This window comes from Mchenga conophoros, linkage group LG7 (genome assembly GCF_057382185.1).
Source record: "Mchenga conophoros isolate Kocher_MC1m ecotype Shallow Benthic linkage group LG7, M_conophoros_male_GT1.1, whole genome shotgun sequence".
NCBI lineage: Eukaryota > Metazoa > Chordata > Actinopteri > Cichliformes > Cichlidae > Mchenga > Mchenga conophoros.
The window spans coordinates 27,074,438-27,093,482 of record NC_140532.1 but is presented as its reverse complement, the minus strand read 5'-3'; the positions used below and the strand labels follow the sequence as shown (position 1 = coordinate 27,093,482).

The following is a 19,045-nucleotide window of genomic DNA, read 5'->3' as shown; positions in this document are numbered from 1 at the left end:
AACATTTAACATTTTGTCATTCATGAGTGGGCTACGTCCAGATGAACAGAATCGACCTTTTGAGATTTACTTCCCTGGATGATTGAGCATGAATCAAGGCAATGAGCATTAGAGGGGCTCAACCACTCGCAGAAGAAAAATATATGAATGAAAAGATGCAAACTGCATCCTGTTATATTTTCTCTTCTGTCTACAGTAAAAGCCAACAGCTTTCATCCTCATTTTCACTACCACTCAGCAGGATTTCTGGGCAGCTGACATAGACGGGATATAGTTGTTTATGTCTTTATCATGAGCCCATAAGCAGACAGTCACACTGAATCATGGCCTGGAGCAAGTGGAACAACATGGCAGGTTTTAAACCTCTTACTTCATTCCTCTCTGCAGGTTTATTTATAGTCATCTGCTTCCTTAAGCATCTAAAATGTCCTGAAGCAGCTGACATAACACACACTTTAATACCAATACTGTTTATTTTTTAAAGTCTCTATTTTTTGTGTGCCCAGCGCTGACTTACTAGCAGCAAAATGCTCTTAGTCCGACACTAAAGCCTTGCTGACAGCGGGAGGATTTGATGCTGCGGCTTGCACTCAGCAGACAACAATCCAATCAGTTTCTGGTTGGTAATCAAAACTCTATGAATCTGCAACTAAACAGTACTTGCTATCAAATGCTACCATGGCTTTGTTTATGAACAGGGAAGCATCTTGAGGTGACTGTTGTTGTGACTTGGTGCTATGTAAATAAAATGCAGTTGTACTGTGGGTTTGTAAGTGGGTTTGTTAGCTTATTTTGGGGCTCCTACTTTATCTATTCCATGCAAACCTGCTGTTGAAAGCTGTTGTTATGGGAGATATATCTTTCTAGTCCCTATCCCTACTTTCACTGCAGTATTTTATATCACCACATTTTTCTAAGATCTTTAGGGCTGAGTACAGTAGTCTCTGTTTTATCTGCATTTAGAAGCCGGAATTTAAAGGTCATCCAGGTATTTATGTCTATTAGACATTCCTGCAGTTTGACTAATTGGAAAACATTCTAGGTTTTGGCAACTCTATTCTGAAAAACCTGAAGCTAGAGACACAAGCAACCCCAAATCATTGTTGATTGTCTTCCAGAGGAGACACTGAAGGAACTCTGAAACACTGCCAGGGATAACGTACGGTTGCACTGTAACCTTGGTTCTCTGACTGAGAGACTATCTCTCCACTCCGTTACATATTCCATATGTATGGGGTAACTCTTTAAGACACCCTGTGAAGAGACAGTGCAACCGAAACCCCAGCGTGAAAGTGTACAAAACGAACAATGTACAAATGTACATATCAAGGGCATAGATTTGGTTTTGGCATTGGTGGGGACGGCTGATTCAACCACCGAACCCTGCCCTGTTTCTTTTTTTTTTTCCTTTTTGTCTTTGCTTCTTGATAATAAAAAAAAGGAGAAATATACTTGCCTACATATGATATTCTACATGCTTTTAAACCATTTAAAATAACAATTCATAGTTTTATATCTGAATTATATAATGTTAAATTACAAAATACATGCAGTCACACATGTGCACCACCAAGTCATCATCCAATTTCACCTGTGATCTTGTATCACCATTACTCTCTGAGCTTTGTGTTGGTTCTTCTGTCACCTGACAAATAGGACATACATGACAATAAGAATAAAATGTGGAGCTGCTTCAGTGTTTCTGTCAAATTGTGCAGATCTTGACTCGTCAGTAATGTTTGTAGGGTGAGTGCATTGTTAGAACAATTTGTGCAAACTGCACTACAACGTGGAATATTTGCAAAATAATGACTAACTCGTGATATTTTGTCTCAAAAATTAACCCTATGAATATGTCAGTACCATTAGGATGAAATTATTGTTTCACCAACATTTTAACGTTAGACATATAATTCTAACAGCCTCTGTAAACTAATATCCTGGCTTGCTCGAGGCTGCCGTTTTCTCTGACAGTTTCAATCAAAATTAGAAATGCTACTCTGGGAGACTGAGATAACGAGTGCTGCCTGTTGTGCTGTTAGTTTCCCAAACACGTTATTCATGGTTACATACAATTTTAGACTGATGTGGGCCAAAGCCTAGCATAGCCTGTGACGTTATTATGACGGACACATTTTATGAGTGAACTTGACTTTACAGGTTTCTTTGAAAAATACTTTCTTATGTCCAGGTTCTTCCTTTTGTCGTGGTCTGGGTGGTTTTCCACAGCATCAGCTCCTCCCCACTGGGTGGAGTCTTTGTTGTTCCTCACCTGATGGCAATCGGACCAGCAGTATTTATGACCGGCGCACTCAACTGGTCTTCGCCAGATTATCTGCCAACTTTAGTCAGTTCTCGGCCTCACGTCCGTTCCTTGGTGACTAATCGTGTGTATTAACCGTATCTCTGTTTTTTTCGTCAGCCTCTGAAAACCACCTACCAAGCTCTCCTGGATACCAGTTTGCTGCCACCGGTAATCCCTCTCCGTTTTGGAGCTGCCATTTTCTCCTGCCTGCCTCCCTGCCTTGCATGCAGCACCCACCTGGACCTCTCCTGCCTCCCCCCTCCACGCAACCCCCACCTGCAAGCTTGTAAGACAGCTCAGTGTACTATTTTTTAGATTCACTCGCAACCCTCTGTGGGATTCCCCTGACTGCTCTGTCCTCTGTTTCAGTGCCCGGGCCCGCCACAGTTTTCCGTGCCCAGTACCTGCACCCAGTTATCCCTGCCATCTAGTTTTCACCACAGTATTTTTCTCTCGCCTCAGACATCTAGTTTATGTTCATTGATTCTAGTCTGCACTTTCTGTTAGCCTCTGAGTATTGTAAAAATAAAGTCTCTTTTCGTTACACCTCACCCCTGGCCTCCGGTTTTGAATCTGCGCTTGAGTCCATCCCATGTCCACGGGCCACTGCGCCTGACACCTTTGTGCTGCCATCCTCCTCTCCTCCTTGCAGGTCCTCGCAGCGCAGGCTTGCCGCTGCTAACACTAAACAGAGCTCACTGAAAGGCCCAGCCAATCACATTGGCCATTTTTGTCACATGAGGTAGGACTCCGGTAGAGAACGTAACTCTTTCTGCACCGCTGGGTGAATGAGACGTTGACAGATTGTTTTTTTTGTTTTTTTTTTAATTGGTTTTGCTTTTCTTTACTCGAAGAGATCAAATTATTGGTGGGGACATGCCCCTTCCGTCCATGCCAAATCTACGCCCTTGGTACATATGTACACACCACCCTGGTCAAGGCCCCGCCAGATGCAAAGGCCGAGCTGGAGGGAGGAGGCATCAGTCTGCCAGACGCAAGACTGGCCTGAGTGACTCCCACAAGACACAAGGTCCACACCTAAACAGCCGCTCATGGTCAGCCTGCAAGACACTAGGCCAAGCGAACAGACAAAGGCTACCTCAGAGGGGCACCCACCACTTCCTCCCCAAAAGAGGGGCTGGCTGCCACATTCAAGCGGTAAAACCTATTAAAGGTGGTAGCCGAGGACCATGATTCCGCCACACCAATGGTAGAGAGAGAGGAGCCCCTCAACAAGAGGTGGCCACCCCATGGGATGAGTGGGCCCGCACTCCTGAGAGAAGGGGAACCCCTGCAGTGGCATAAACCTGCCGGGTTTAAAAGACTGCTTATTTTAGTTAATACTTTGATCTGAAATAAGATTAGTCTTTATCAATCAATTATGTCCCACATGTGTTTAAGGTGGTAGTAATTAAACCAGTATGTAAAAAGCCATCACTTGACCCATCTGTCTTAACTGTAGGTCAGCCTCCAATCTTCATTTTACTTTTAAAAATTCGTGAAAGAGTAGTTGTAAAACAGCTATCTGATCATCCGCAGATGAAAATAGTTTATCTGAAGAGATGGAGTCATGTTTCAGAGCTCATCATTACAAATTACCTTTTTATGGCCTCTGACAGTGGACTGATTTTTCTGCTCCTTCTGCTAGACTTTAGTGCAGTATTCAATACTATTGACCACAATATGTTATTACAGAGATTAGAGCATGCCATAGATACTGAAATTACTACACTGGAGTGGTTTGAATCATATCTGTCTAACAGACTCAAATCCAATTCAAAATCATTCTGATTCGGCACTATATAAATAAAAATGAACTGAATTGAATTAACTACAAGTGCCTTAGTATCTCACAAGCCACTCGGAAACATGATAAAAATTCATGAAGGTTAGCCACGTCCAAATATATAAAAGAAGTGCTGAGTGGTCAGCTGAAGTGCAGGAATATGATCCAAGCCATCAACGCATACGCCCTACCTGTCATCTGATACCCAGCAGGAGTGATAAACTGGTTACAGGAGTAGACAGATACCACTGATGTCAAGACACAAACACTACTCACATTGAACTGAGACCTCCACCCTCAGTCCAGCATCCTGAAAGCAATTCATGATAACAAAAGGAGCAAAATTTTCACACAGGGCCAGGTGGGTTTAGACAGCTTGTTTCCTTTAATAAATGGCATTACTATTTAAAATAATTTTGTATGTGCTTGGGTTATCTTTGTCTAATATTCAAATTTGTTTGCAAATACTCACGTAATACCTAATATGCCATAATGAGATAGCTGTTCTTTTGTTTTTTGTTTTTTTGAAAAGATAAGATAAGATAAGATAACCTTTATTAGTCCCACACGTGGGAAATGACAACAACAAATAAAAAAATAAGGAAATGCAAAAAAAGTAAGATGTCTTCATCAGTGATGTTTAGAAGTTCTTATAAATACTACATATTTCAGTGCTGTATTTTAATCTTCTTCTGATAAAAGCTTTGCTGAAAGCAACAGGAGTGAACCAGTCAGGGTCTTTGCTACATTTTAGCCCATTGGGAGATGCTCCGCGTCATACCTGGAAGGGGCGGAGCTGTTTTTCTAAAGATCCCGCGCTGTGCCGAACATGCAGAGAGTGCGTGAGAAACGCCTGGAGGAAGTAAGAGGCAACTGCGACTGTTGGAAAATTCAACACTGCGCTTTCTTTGCTGTGTTTTTAAAATGTGGGCACGAGCTGTGTTGTGCGCGGTGCTACTATCTGCGCTGTGTCCAGCGGGGAAGACGGAAGCCGAGAGGGACGAGAGAGAAGTGCAGGACTACCACAACTCCAACAGACTGGTAAATCCGAGTGTGGAATATTTACAATATCTAATATTTTAATACACACACACATAAAGGTATTTTGTGATGAAAAGGGGGTTCATACGCTTTGCTTTAATAAAAGTTATATGTCTTTGGATACGATCTGAAATTTCTTCTGTTTAAGTATTTAACATATATACCTCTTCCAAATGTATGCTGGACAAACTTCTTATGCAGAACTGAACCTGTAGTATCAAAATAAAAGCACTCATTCTGTAGTGAAATCTCCATTAGTGTCAGCTTTTTTGATCAAATTTTGGAAACTGTAATAATAATAGGTGGCTAATGTTTTTCATTGCAACAATGAATTTGTAAAATGTAAATAAATTAGTAACTATTTGTTAATTGATGTATAACATTTCTGGTTGCATTATGAAGATTTGCTTATTTTTGTGTTTGACTGATTTGATTGCTCAGAGTTAAGAGGACATTTTCAGCATGAAAAGTATAAATGTATGAGGGTTGTGTTTTTTCATTCAATTAATCAAACAATAAATGAACATCAGATTAGTAAATAATGAAAATTAACCCAAAACATCTTCAGTTAATCTATTTATATTGGCACCAAACTCATAAAAGCTGTCAGGTTCCATGTTCTTCAGTGACACAGCGCAGCATGGTGATTTAAATTGGTTCAAATCTGAGTCATCTCTTCTGTGAGTTTGCGCTTCAGCTTTCCCCAAAGCACAAAGATATGCATGTTAAATTAATTGGCTATTTGAAATTGGCAATTGATGTGAGATAGACAAAGTGCTTGAAGTGTATAGAAAAGTGTAAATCTCTATATGAATGTATGGAGGGGGGATTTGTATGAATTTAGCAGATTATTAAAAAGCTGTTACTGTATTTCAAACCAGATGTCATATCGAACAGAAAAATGTAATCCTTTAGATCTGGCTGCCTAATTAGTCCACTCAATATCCTTTAGTTCCTATAACTGTACTGCTTCTAACTAAGGCAGTACAATTCTAAAAACATGAGCCATAAGACAAGTCAATAATGAGAAATATGTGGAATATCTTTTGCAAGAAATGCTGACAAGTGTCAAGCTGGAGACTTTTTTAATTCTTGTCTTCTTTTGCCTAAATTCAGTTAATACAATTGCTTATTGTTAGTTTTATTATTGACCAATTGATGTTTAAAGCCTTTGTCATAGATGGAGCAATGCTGTTGGACAGAAAATGACAGAATGGCTGGATGACAGTGACTGATGCACTAAAGTGTTCTCCTGTGTTTCCAGGCTTAATTTTGACCACACATTAGCTTCACGTCTGTTGTATTTTTGTTTTTCTCAGCTTGGTGCGCTGCATGAAGTGCTGGAGAGACTGCAAACCAAGAGAATTAATCCCTGGGAGAAGAAGTATGGACAGGTCCCCTCTGTGAGTCACTAACACTATACTCTGATTTAACACTTGTGACAAAAAATGTTTAAAACATTTATAATTTCTCTAAAAGTGTATAACATTCTAAACCTCAGTGCAAAGGTGCTCAAGAATAAAGGTATAACAAAAATGCAATGAAAAAAATCAAAAACAGCAACAGTGCACCAAAGCTGAAGCAGCATTTTACTGTTTTAATGATTAAAGGTATGATTCCCTCTAGAAAAGTGCTTTTCTCGGCATCAGAGATCGTCCTTGCTGTGCCTTTCTTTTTTTTTTCTGACAGCAGTTATGAATGACTTCTTTTGGACTGCAAGAAAGCATAAATTAGCAGAATGGTTGTGTTAACGTCTTAGTGATACTTTGTGAATTTTCATTCCATGAAGTCCAGAGTTTGATATTAAAAAGTTATTTGTGTTCACAGTGTGATCTTGGGGAATACTGTGCCATCAGGAAAGGATCTCGGATTGGGAAGATGTGCGACTGCCCCCGAGGAGCTTTCTGCAACTTCTTCCTCCTTAAGTGCTTATGAGCAAATTAAATCATGTCACAAAAGTTTATTTTAAATTGTAGATTTAACCTTTAGAATGGAATGAATCCTTTGTCAATTTTTATGTGAAAACATTTTTGTGCTGCATTAAAGGTGTTTTATCTTGCTTTTAAAAATGTTGTAGAGGTTTGTTTGTTTTTTTTTTTAAATCAAGTACACAGACCTTCTCATAAGTTTTCATACATTGCAAGATGTGTATGTAAAATCCTGACTAATCAGGCAAAAGACAGGAACCCTGTTCAAGCTTGCAGTCCTTGTATCAACACATATGTAGCATAAATGTAGCCTTTTGGGATCTGTGAGAAGTCATATTTCTTCTGATGATAAAAACCAGAGTCTTGACAAAAAGTGTTGAGGTCATGTAATTTCAAACTATTAATGTTAAACTTAATGAGAAAAAGTAGATCGTAGCACAAACGAAGCAGAAAAATCTTTGGATAGCTTTTCACCGTGTGTTTGTGACATAAACGTTTGACTTGCTTTTCTACAGGTCCTTTGACAGTTATTTTCCAGTCTCCTAACAGTGATGCCATCATGGCTGTCCCCATGATGGTGACCATAACCCAGGCTTAGAAGACACACAGCTATGCAAAATTTTCATTACCTATTTTTTCCCCTCTTTTGTCTAAAGCAGCTGTTTTCAGCCTGTATTGTTTTTACGCTTTTTCTACTAATTTTTGTCAAATCAGCTGCTCTGCTGCCAGTAGACTTTACCCTTTAACCTTTAATACTATCAGGACAAACGTAAAGTTATCATGACTGAAAAGGCTACATCAAATTATGTAACACATAAATATAACAGATTCGATGAAGTTTAAAAAAAAAGGCAATCCACCACAATTTGACAGGAAGCAACACCTGATCAATGAGAACCATTATTTGTTAGTAAATGTAGAATGGGCTGTTTATTAAAAATGACTTTCAATTGTGTGTCAAAACAATGAAACCAAAGGACAAACATGTTCCTAATATTAAGCAGCCTTGTGTGGCCTCTTCTGTTCCTCCACATAATTACTGGCATGACTCAGTTTAAAAGCATCAAATTTACAGACATAATTGTATTTTCAGCCAATAATTGATGGGGTTTATTTAGTTTCACCCAACTGGTCCTACACTTATGAGAAAAGGATAACTTAACACCTCAAGTTTGGAGAGGGAAAACACATAAAACGGATGTCCACAAATCATCAGTCCTACAGCAGAGCTCTTTGTCCCAAATGGATTTTATTGGGAAGATACTGTACAGAGCTTAGACTCCTCGGGGCTGCTTGAAGTTCATGCCGACAGTAGGTTGGGTGACCTGCAGGTTGGACAGGCTGCCAAAATCCTGAGGGACATAAACAAGACACTGGTTTAAGAACTGATCTGAAAGGAGGTGACTGCAACTCAATATCAACTCAATACTCAATGTCTGAGAGCACCAGGGTCTGACAGGAACAGACAGTCCAGCAAACACAGGGAAGGCTCACATGTTTATATGCCTGTAGTTAATAAATGACCTGGCAACAAAGGCGCCATGATCACCTTTCGATACAGGCTCAAGGGAAATGCAAAAGCAACAGCAAAGTTACACAGCTAGCTGTCTGCGTCTTCTTGATGGAATGGTCCTTCAAATATTTTGGCCTGCTGTGTAGCACGACTACCCGGCTGGTTTGTACTTCAGCTGTGGTGAGTACATTTATATTCACTTATTACCAGGCATGTGTGGCTGCACCAGCATAAACACTCATGGTTTTTTTTTAAATGCTGTGTCCTGAAATAAATACGTGATGTGAAGGTTTTAATATAGTGATGTTAAACAAAATGGGTGGGGGATCTAACAGCATCACATGAACAACAACACACTTGACAAAAACTGCCAAAATCAGTGTGAAAAACTAAGTACACCCCCATGATTCCCAATCAGGTTGAGGTTTGAACTTTGACTAGGCCATAGTTCCCTTCTTTCGCTGCATCTCTGTTGGAGATTTGCCCCTGTCCCGTTTCCTGACCAAAGCTGATCATTTTGATATACAGAGTACAACAAGACGTCCTGTGGCTGCAAAAGCAGCTCATATCACTGGTCTCCTCTGTCCATGGGGCGTAGTTTTAGAAGTGTGTGGTTTATCAAAGCCAAGTAAAAGCATTTGTTGATAAATGACCGAAAAGAGAAATCACTACCTTCATCTGTTACACATTTACCGATTTATTTCAGCATCGTGTAATTATTTGTCTTCAAACAACAGGCCTAACACAGTTCCCTTGTACATTTTAAGTAGTAATACTATTTTTACTTCATAACAGTGAAAAACTTATTGTTAAAATTATTTAACATGAACACTTAAATTTATCATGTAAACATGCCAGATTTAGCCAGAGAGACTCATTTTCATCTGCAATCCCTGGAAGGCTGATGGTGTTTACAGACAGAACAGAGCGTTTGTCCTGGAAGTCCTTCAGTATTTTTTAATTATACTGCTATCAATTTTAACATTTACATGCTATCTGAGGCCCGTGGAATCTAAGGTGCAGGGTTTGTTTGGTTTTTCAGTTTATCTGAACACTGCATTGTCTGACATTGGGCTGAATTTGCTGGGGTGTCCACTCCCAAGAAGGTCGGCAACTGTCTTGAATTAGAAACCGCTTTAGTTACCAAATACATGTGCACGTGCATGGAACTGGATTTGGGCTATTTCTTTGCCTGTAGTGTACATAACAGAGTAGACAACAGCACATATAGCATACTTATATGTGTTTAAAAAAAAAGAGGAAAAAACACATGTCCCATTATCTAATTTTTTTTCTGTCTACGACATTTCAAAACAAGTTTTAAGGGCATGCTGCACTTTGACTCTCTGGTTTGAGTGGCTGTTTTTAAAAGCTCCCTTCTTGCTGCTGGAATCGGACCGTTACAAGCTCAGGTTGATTCTAGTAAAATCCTTTACCTGGAAATTCTGCCATTTAAAAGCTGAACACAGGGACAGAGGCAAATATGTCCCAACAAACTGATTTCAGCCATTTAAATGCTTCTGTGCTTTAAATAAAATCTTCTGGTTTAAAAGGCCTGAACAGCAACCTCCACTCTGACAGTAACACTGGTTACACAACAACTGCCAGTTTTAATGAAACACTAAAATGGATCAAAGTGTTCTGAAGTTTTCAAACCCTCTGGTTCCTCTGAAGGCGATTCGTGACCTCCCTTGATGTTGCTTGATGAGATGTGCCTTCCTACAACTCCTCTCTAGAACTACACAAACTAAAGAGCTCCACTGGCTGGATACAATTCAACACTCAAACTCCATTAACTCCAACCATTTTTTTTTATTTCCCAACTCAAGACCAATTGCTGTTATCATTAACAAGATTAGATGCCTGTGTCTGATCTAAGTCATTCCACCATTAAACATCTAACAAATCAGCTTCTTATTTCTGTCATTACCTTTGTGAGCCTGTTGCTTTTACATCTTTTTATTTTCATTTGTAGTTGGAACATGCCTTTAATTCTAAGATTTATGTCTGATCACATAATTTTTCAGTAGTTTGTTTTTGTGTTTAAAACACGGCACACAGAGGATTCAATTTGTGAGAGGATTTGTTTACAGTATAACAGACCCTTTATTTTAATCAGTTAATACATTAACCGCTAAGCCCCAGCAGAGTAAGATGAAAGTAAGTACCGCAAAATCTGTACTTGTTCTGTCCTGTTACAGAAAGACTTACCAGCAGCTTCAGCATCTCCTTGGTGTCGGGATCAACTTCAATCAGCTCCTGGTCCAAAGCAGACACCTGGACAGATAAACACACAGGAATCACATTAGCCATCACTACATTCTTCATTTCCGGTTAATACTTGTACTACATATCGTACTGTGTATGACTGTGTACGTGACAAATAAAATTTGAATTTGAATTTATCTCACACCTCAGTTATTTCCACAGTTGCAAAGTAACACCATATTATTTTGTTTACTTATATCCATCTGTTGTGTTTAAAAAAATTGTACGAGTGCACAAAAAGAACAGAAAGTCCTTCAAAACTCAAGAAAATTTGTATGTGTTGTTTTTTTCTGCATTGTGAATCACCTGCCTACAGACCATAATCACAAAACAACTGGTAGAAAGAAAGGTGTTCGGTTCAGGCAGACTACCAGGACACAAAAAACACATAACAGGCACAATTTGGTTTAATGTGTCCAAAAGCCCCATCAGGGCTGGACACTCGACTGTTCCAGCTCCTGACCATGTTTGCACTTCTGAGATCACCTGTGGATAAACTGGTTGAAGCAAACACTCACAAATATATAGCTCTGTCTTGCAGCCAGTAACAAAATGTATGAAGCCAGTGGTACAAAACTACAGTTTTATTCAAATTTGCAACGTAGATGCACGCATACTGAAATATTGGCACACTACAATGCAGACTTTTTTTATTTTATTTTCTACTTTGTACATTCTCTGCTACTACTCTGCTCTATTACTGTTAAGCTCAACTATTTCTCCAATAGATGAAACAAATCAAAACCCAAACGCCAGATGGAGTGAAGAAACTTTCTAATCCTAATCAAATGTTAATGGGTAAAAAGGAAATCAACAGCTTCAAACACAAACAGATAGGGATGCTATAAAACATGGATGTAGATTCCAGGATAGGGAAGATTAAGCCAATGTGGAAATATCGCCAACCTGCATTCTATCTGAGAGCCACCAGATGGCATAAGCTGTGGTTGCAAAGAGGCTCCAGATTCTAAAGAATCCTTTTATCTTGGCCTCTGTCCTGTGGAGTTTATGGTCTTAGTCTCTTACTCTGTATTACAATAAATAAAAGAAACGGTCTGCAGTGCTCACGCAGAGCAACTTTCAAGTGTCTTTCTTTTACTGCCTTCAACAGGCATCGTTACATATGTCTGGAAAAATGTTTGTTTAGAAATTAGAATAATTGTATTACTCTAGAGTGATTGTTGCAAACAGATTGAATTTAAGTGCCAATTTGATTCGCACAATCCAAAACTGATTCCATCTTATTGCCATTTTATCCCCATCTTGATGCACTAATATTCCTTCGAAAACAGAACCTGACTGGGAGTGATCTCAGACCTGATAATATTTTTAAAGGGACCAATTCAAAGGCAGGAAAATCATGAGTTGATTGGTCATGGTCACAATAATTATGGTTGTGCCGTAGTTTCCAACCACTGGTATCCCTAGTGCAACTGTAGCCTTACAGGCTTGTGGGATGAGTTTTGTGCAGCATGTTGAGGTGCCTGGAACAATAATTGAGATCCATCATACAGTTTACATGCAACACATTAATATTTATAAATGTGAAACAGTTTGATGTTTTACACAATTAAATGTCAAATTTAGAAATCCATGAGTTTAAAAGTGCAATTAAATTGATCTTCAGAAAAATTAGACTTATTAAAATGTACTCATTCCACTCCTTTACCCAAAATAATATCCAAGCTTTTGCTTTATTTCTTAACATTTGTTTAAAAAAATAAATGTGCCAAATTTGCCAAAAGAAAAGAAGTTTACTAAGGTAAACTGGAGCAGTTGGCAATTATAACGACAATACTGTAACACTACAGCCATATTTTCTTTAAAAAAAAAGTCAGTGGTTCCCCTCAAAGCTGTGTATTTGTAGTTTTAATTGTGAAGACTTAGCACAATTTAACCCCACATTTCACAATAACTAAAATTGTTTCAAAAACACTCTTAAAAACAGACTTATGTTTTAGGCTAATAATGCACAGATTTGGCTATTATTCTGTGCCTGACCCATTTAATCAATCACATAAGCTACCAGACCTCAGTATCAATGGCCTGCTGATGCACTCTTGATGCTTTTCAGCTCTATATTGCAGCAAATAAATCCACACATTCACAAATAAAAATAATGGGGACAAACAGTGATCTGTGCACTCTGCTGACACCCTTCTTCATCTGTATGCACAATGAAAATTACTGATGCAGCAATTTAGCCATTCATTCTTCACTTTTTATCTAGTTGTATATTGCTGTAATATTGTATGATTACAATAGACTTGCCCAGCACATGAACCCTGTAGTACCATGTACGTTTAGTTACGTGACCACTTGTGGATCAGGCTCAAACTTCAGTCAACAATCAGCAGATCGTTCAGCACTAGGGCTGGGCCATATTATACCGTTCACGGTAATACCGGTATAATGTTAGGCAACTATAGGAAAATGAAATATTGCGATAGAATATGAGTAAAACGAGCATGCGCAGAGCCTTTGTTTTCATATGCACATGGCCGATTGTTGAGTGAAACAGATGAACCAGAATTGGTTTGTAAAAATGGTGCAACTTCAGTGATGTGGAACTGGTTTGGTGTTTGTCCGTCAGATACACGACAAAGCACATTTTTTTTGCAGAACATGCAAGCGGCCGTCGTTATTGTCGTATTTGTCAGACTAAGATGCTCTTAAATCTGGGAGTAATCTGGGTCCTAAACTCCGTATCGTTCAGGTCAAACGAACACTGCAGCATCACTGAGAGTTTAAAAACTGTCTAAATTCTTTCATCTTTAATAAAACGATCAGAATTGCTGCTTTACCAGGTGTAACTATGAAGTTTAACTTCCAGGCATCCATGAAAACAAAATTTATTACATTTAACGGAGTTAGAAGTTAGCAGGAAGCTAGCGGAAGTTAGCTCGCTAGTTTCGCTAGTTACCTAAGCATGATATAGCATGTTCTGACTGAGAGATTTCTGAAAAAATTCAAACGTACAGCTCTGCTATCACTTCCAACATAAATGAAGAGAGGAAACTAAACAGCAGTGACGCTTCAGTCAGGTGAACAACTGAGATAATCCATCCACAATACGAGGTTAGTCATTAATATACTGCAACAACATGGGAATAGAGCAGCTGCCAGAGAATTCAACATTAATGAATCAATGGTACAGAAGTGGAGGAAGCAAGAAGAATGAGTTTAATAAAGTTTGATTTATCTGACTGCTTTGTTTCGCTTAATGTGCCTTATAATCCCGTGCACCTTATGGTCCGAAAAATACGTACTGCACACTGCAGTTTAATGTTGCAAAGCACCTCTTTTTAAGTTCAGTGGATATTATACATGGTTATGCTCAGGATATGTCAGCCCATTTCTACTGGAAATGCCTTTTGGTTAAACTTTCAGCAAGGAATTTGCATTTGCACCGTTACATTTTTATAAAGCTTTAATGTACATAAAAACCAGCTTCTTGTTTAAGTGAAAATAAATGGAAGGTTGTCTTTTTGCGCTAGTAATGTTGTGGAGTTGTATTTTGTCTCGCATCAATTATATCGTCAGTTATATCGTTATCGCAAATTTTCAAATATATATCGTGATAAATATTTTTGGCCATATCGCCCTGCTCTATTCAGCACCTCTCACCACAACATTTACAAACACATCTATGGCAAAATTAGAAAAAGATACAACAGGAACTATACTAATAGTCCCAGTGGTTCCGGTAGCATGCTACCAGAATCAACAAGTTTTACAAGAGCAGATTCACTGCTTTTACCCGGTCTGGTATAACAAACACAGTGATGCGTTCACTGACCTCTGGTACATAGTTGTCTCTCCTCTCTCTCTCTTCCTCCTGCAGTTTGATGGAGATTCCTCTGACTGGACCCCTCTGAATCCTCTTCATCAGATGTGTTACATACCTACAAGTGGAGCAACGCACACAAAGTTGTCATCACATGGAACTGCCATGATAATACCATAGAAATTTGTACATATTATAGAAATGTCATGTAGGGACATGGTTACTATAGCAACACCATATGTTAAGATTCCCAAATGCATCGAGACAAGCCTGGGCTTGTCTGAGACCAAGAGCCAGGTGCCAAGGCACCAGTATACCCTCCATACTGGTTGCTTTGCTGCCGCAACATCATTACAGTCACTTCTATTTGTGCCATATAAGCACTGATATAGAAAGAGAAGAAATCAAAACCAGAAGCAAAGACACTGCCCAGTGTTTTTTTCCCCTCTCACAAACCCAGGTTTTCAAACTGTGCAACATCTCCCTCATACATCTGTGAATCTCTACGCTTCTGTAGTGAATACCATTAAAATGGCGGTAAAAACGGACACGATCATATCCTGGTGTCTTCAATCCGGCTGCAGCAGCCACGGTGCAACACGCCAGGCTACAAAAATAGATAACTGTAGGTGGTGTACGACACAAAAACGGCAGCCCACACCAACAGTTATGACCTTTTTTTTTTTTTTTTTGCACGTGGTGAGCATACAAACATCACCAGTCTCTGATGATGTATTTTCATGAAATACCACTATAATTTTGAGGCTTTTTAAACCCACCTCTAATCTAAAAACACTGATGGTTTTGGAGTGTGTTTTGGTACAAAAGTGACTTAAAAAAATGATGAAATAAATGCTAACTCTGCTGCGAACTCAGATTCCACACCACAGGCCTTCCATCAATATCTGCCTACTTAACAGAAAAATGTATTTATTTAATTAATGTCTACCATCCCAGGAATTGTTTGCATGTCTTAGAGCACCAGGGTCTGATAGGAATTGGCAGTCCTTCAAACACGGGAAAGGCTCAAAGGTTTATCTTCCTGTAATTTTTAATGACCAGGCAACATAGACGCCATGATCACCTTTCGATACAGGATGGCAGATAAGCAAGACAAATTTGTGGTTGTGGGCTCCACTTTGCAATAGACAACTCACCCAGCGATCTTGTTGCGGAGCTTCTTGCTGGGGATGATGGCTATTTCTTCGCACACCCTCTTGTTGGTGTGGAAGTCATTTCCCAGCCGGGTGTAGTATTTTTCGATGATGACCCTGGCAGCCTTTTTCACCGTCTTGGTCCTGACTCGTCCCTGCATGAAGAGAACACATGTTTACTCGTTACTCCTAGCATTTGGGTAAACTATCGGAACAGTCATTCTGGCACCATTTCTTTAAAAAAACATCCGTTTGCCACCATGAGTGGAATCTAAATCCTATTTTAGGCCTGGCCAATCTGCAGGCAACTCCCTACCTGCAGGCTGACCAGGTCAAAGCTGTGGCTGTCCTTGATGTTATATGGCTGATTTTGCACACAACCTCCATTTCCATCATCTTGGACTGTACCAGGCAATGCTAGTCCTTGTTCTGCTCTGCAACGTCAGTGAGCTCCGTGTAGAAGCACATTAAGCAGTTTTCCTCCTGCTGCAGGTTCTGGCTGGAGCGGTCCTCCTGATCACAGTGGGTCTCCTGCACAGCAGAACAAGGACTAAAGGCATCAGCTGCTGCCCAAAATGGTAGAGTTGGAGTCCATCTGACTGGAAGATTACACTAAATGAACAAGCGGCTAAATGAATTCCTGGACGAATACACCGAAGACATAAAGAACCAATTTTACAAATAGGATGAAGAGGCCGAGGTAAACGTACCAACATCCCAAAGTAGTATTGAATTGAATAAGGTTTGTGAATTATTATTATTGATAGCACCATCTATATTTGTTTCTTAGAGCCTTATGTGAGCCTGTGCTAATTTTGTTAGTTTTATCTTGTTAATGTTTAATATTATACATTTTTGCCTCTGGGTTGCTCTAACTTCCTTGGAATAAAGTTTACCCTTAAACTTGTGTGTCAGACGTTGTTTTTGGATTAATGTGGTGAAGTTTTGTCGCGCCACATAACATCTTCAGTATTCTGAAATCACTTGACCGAAGCACTGTGCGGCTGAAGACAAGCTCCCAACTAGATCAGGGACTGCAGCCTCCAGAGCAGCATTAGCTTCCTCAACGACACACAAGCTAACACCTGAGTTGGCCACCAAGCTAAGGTGAGCTATACTTTTCGGCAATTTAACCATTTTAACGGTTCGTGAACAAACAAATACCGCCTAGGTTGTTCTGTCAGTCCTCTCGATATTAACCGATAAAAACCCGAACAAGCATCGCGGCTCATTCAGCCGGTCGCTCCGTCAGCAGCAGCGTTACAGAAGCGCCGATAAAAAGTCGCGTTCGTATCATCTAACGTCAATACAGCGGCCACAAGGAAAGATTATTGATCTGCTGCTTATTGGTAAGGTTAAACGGAATACAAAACATTTTAAACGACAGGATTAGAACAGATAGTGTAGGTAGTCATATAAAAAACACCCACCATGTTGGATCGGCCCTGGTAAAAGAGAACAAGCACACTTCCGGTGGAAGCTTGAATCCTCGGGCGGAAGTTGAAAACAGAAACGTTCTGTCCCTGCAGCGACCCCTCCGACCGTAAGCTAAACAACAACCTCCAACATGCACGTCTCTACAACAGACAAAAAACGCTTTCTTAAAATTTTGTGTTGTTTACCAGCTTTTCTCCTCACTGCCCTGCCATGCTGTTTGTAAGTCAGAAATTTTCAGCGTGTGATCTTGAAGATGTTTCCATATATGAAAGAGAAATATGCATCTACAGGCGAAACAGAAAGTAATAGAAGAGAAAATGAGGAGACCTCAACTGTTTCTTTGACACTTGGTTTGATAAACTTACTACGTTAATGAAAGCGGTAAAATGGTGGGAAAAATCACAAGACCACAAGGCCAAAGCTGAAGAGGAAAACAACGTTTGATTGTGTATTGTTGGTTAAGGTTACAGTGGGGCAAAAAAGTATTTAGTCAGCCACCGATTGTGCAAGTTCCCCCACTTAAAATGATGACAGAGGTCAGTAATTTGCACCAGAGGTACACTTCAACTGTGAGAGACAGAATGTGAAAAAAAAAATCCATGAATCCACATGGTAGGATTTGTAAAGAATTTATTCGTAAATCAGGGTGGAAAATAAGTATTTGGTCACCTCAAACAAGAAAAATCTCTGGCTCCCACAGACCTGTAACGTCTTCTGTAAGAAGCTTTTCTGTCCCCCACTCGTTACCTGTATGAATGGCACCTGTTTGAACTCATCATCTGTATAAAAGACACCTGTCCACAGCCTCAAACAGTCAGACTCCAAACTCCGCCATGGCCAAGACCAAAGAGCTTTCGAAGGACACCAGGAAAAGTATTGTAGACCTGCACCAGACTGGGAAGAGTGAATCTACAATAGGCAAGCAGCTTGGTGTGAAAAAATCAACTGTGGGAGCAATCATCAGAAAATGGAAGACATACAAGACCACTGATAATCTCCCTCGATCTGGGGCTCCACGCAAGATCTCATCCCGTGGGGTCAAAATGATCATGAGAACGGTGAGCAAAGATCCCAGAACCACACGGGGGGACCTGGTGAATGACCTGCAGAGAGCTGGGACCAAAGTAACAAAGGTCACCATCAGTAACACACTACAACGGCAGGGAATCAAATCCCGCAGTGCCAGACGTGTTCCGCTGCTGAAGCCAGTGCATGTCCAGGCCCGTCTGAAGTTTGCCAGAGAGCACATGGATGATACAGCAGAGGATTGGGAGAATGTCATGTGGTCAGATGAAACCAAAGTAGAACTTTTTGGTATAAACTCAACTCGTTGTGTTTGGAGGAAGAAGAATACTGAGTTGCATCCCAAGAACACCATACCTACTGTGAAGCATGGGGGTGGAAACATCATGCTATGGGGCTGTTTTTCTGCCAAGGGGACAGGACGACTGATCCGTGTTAAGGACAGAATGAATGGGGCCATGTATCGTGAGATTTTGAGCCAAAACCTCCTTCCATCAGTGAGAACTTTGAAGATTAAACGAGGCTGGGTCTTCCAACATGACAATGATCCAAAACACACCGCCCGGGCAACAAAGGAGTGGCTCCGTAAGAAGCATTTGAAAGTCCTGGAGTGGCCTAGCCAGTCTCCAGACCTCAACCCCATAGAAAATCTGTGGCGGGAGTTGAAAGTCCGTGTTGCTCGGCGACAGCCCCAAAACATCACTGCTCTCGAGAAGATCTGCATGGAGGAATGGGCCAAAATACCAGCTACTGTGTGTGCAAACCTGGTAAAGACATATAGTAAACGTTTGACCTCTGTTATT

The 19,045-nt window shown here is 40.1% G+C and overlaps 2 protein-coding genes and 2 non-coding genes across 4 annotated transcripts; 1 reads left to right on the top strand and 3 right to left on the bottom strand.

The window, feature by feature from the left end:
* The first annotated feature begins 4,910 nt into the window (after positions 1–4,910).
* Positions 4,911–7,201, top strand: LOC146570264 (niq CART3-like). Its single transcript, XM_085283188.1, has 3 exons — positions 4,911–5,132; positions 6,452–6,535; positions 6,960–7,201. The coding sequence occupies exons 1-3, from the start codon at positions 5,016–5,018 to the stop codon at positions 7,065–7,067; spliced, it is 309 nt and encodes a 102-aa protein (XP_085139314.1). The 5' UTR covers positions 4,911–5,015; the 3' UTR covers positions 7,068–7,201.
* Positions 7,202–8,290: 1,089 nt separating this feature from the next.
* On the bottom strand, positions 8,291–15,943 carry LOC146570261 (small ribosomal subunit protein eS17). The gene is made up of 4 exons (XM_085283187.1): positions 15,786–15,943; positions 14,641–14,746; positions 10,785–10,850; positions 8,291–8,412 (listed from the first exon to the last, which is right to left on the bottom strand). Exons 1-4 carry the CDS (start codon positions 15,941–15,943, stop codon positions 8,335–8,337), a joined length of 408 nt encoding a protein of 135 aa, XP_085139313.1. The 3' UTR covers positions 8,291–8,334.
* Positions 8,494–8,623, bottom strand: LOC146570263 (small nucleolar RNA SNORA71). Its single transcript, XR_014893468.1, has one exon. It is a non-coding gene; the product is annotated as a small nucleolar RNA SNORA71 (small nucleolar RNA).
* On the bottom strand, positions 15,598–15,726 carry LOC146570262 (small nucleolar RNA SNORA71). Its single transcript, XR_014893467.1, has one exon. It is a non-coding gene; the product is annotated as a small nucleolar RNA SNORA71 (small nucleolar RNA).
* Positions 15,944–19,045: the final 3,102 nt, after the last annotated feature.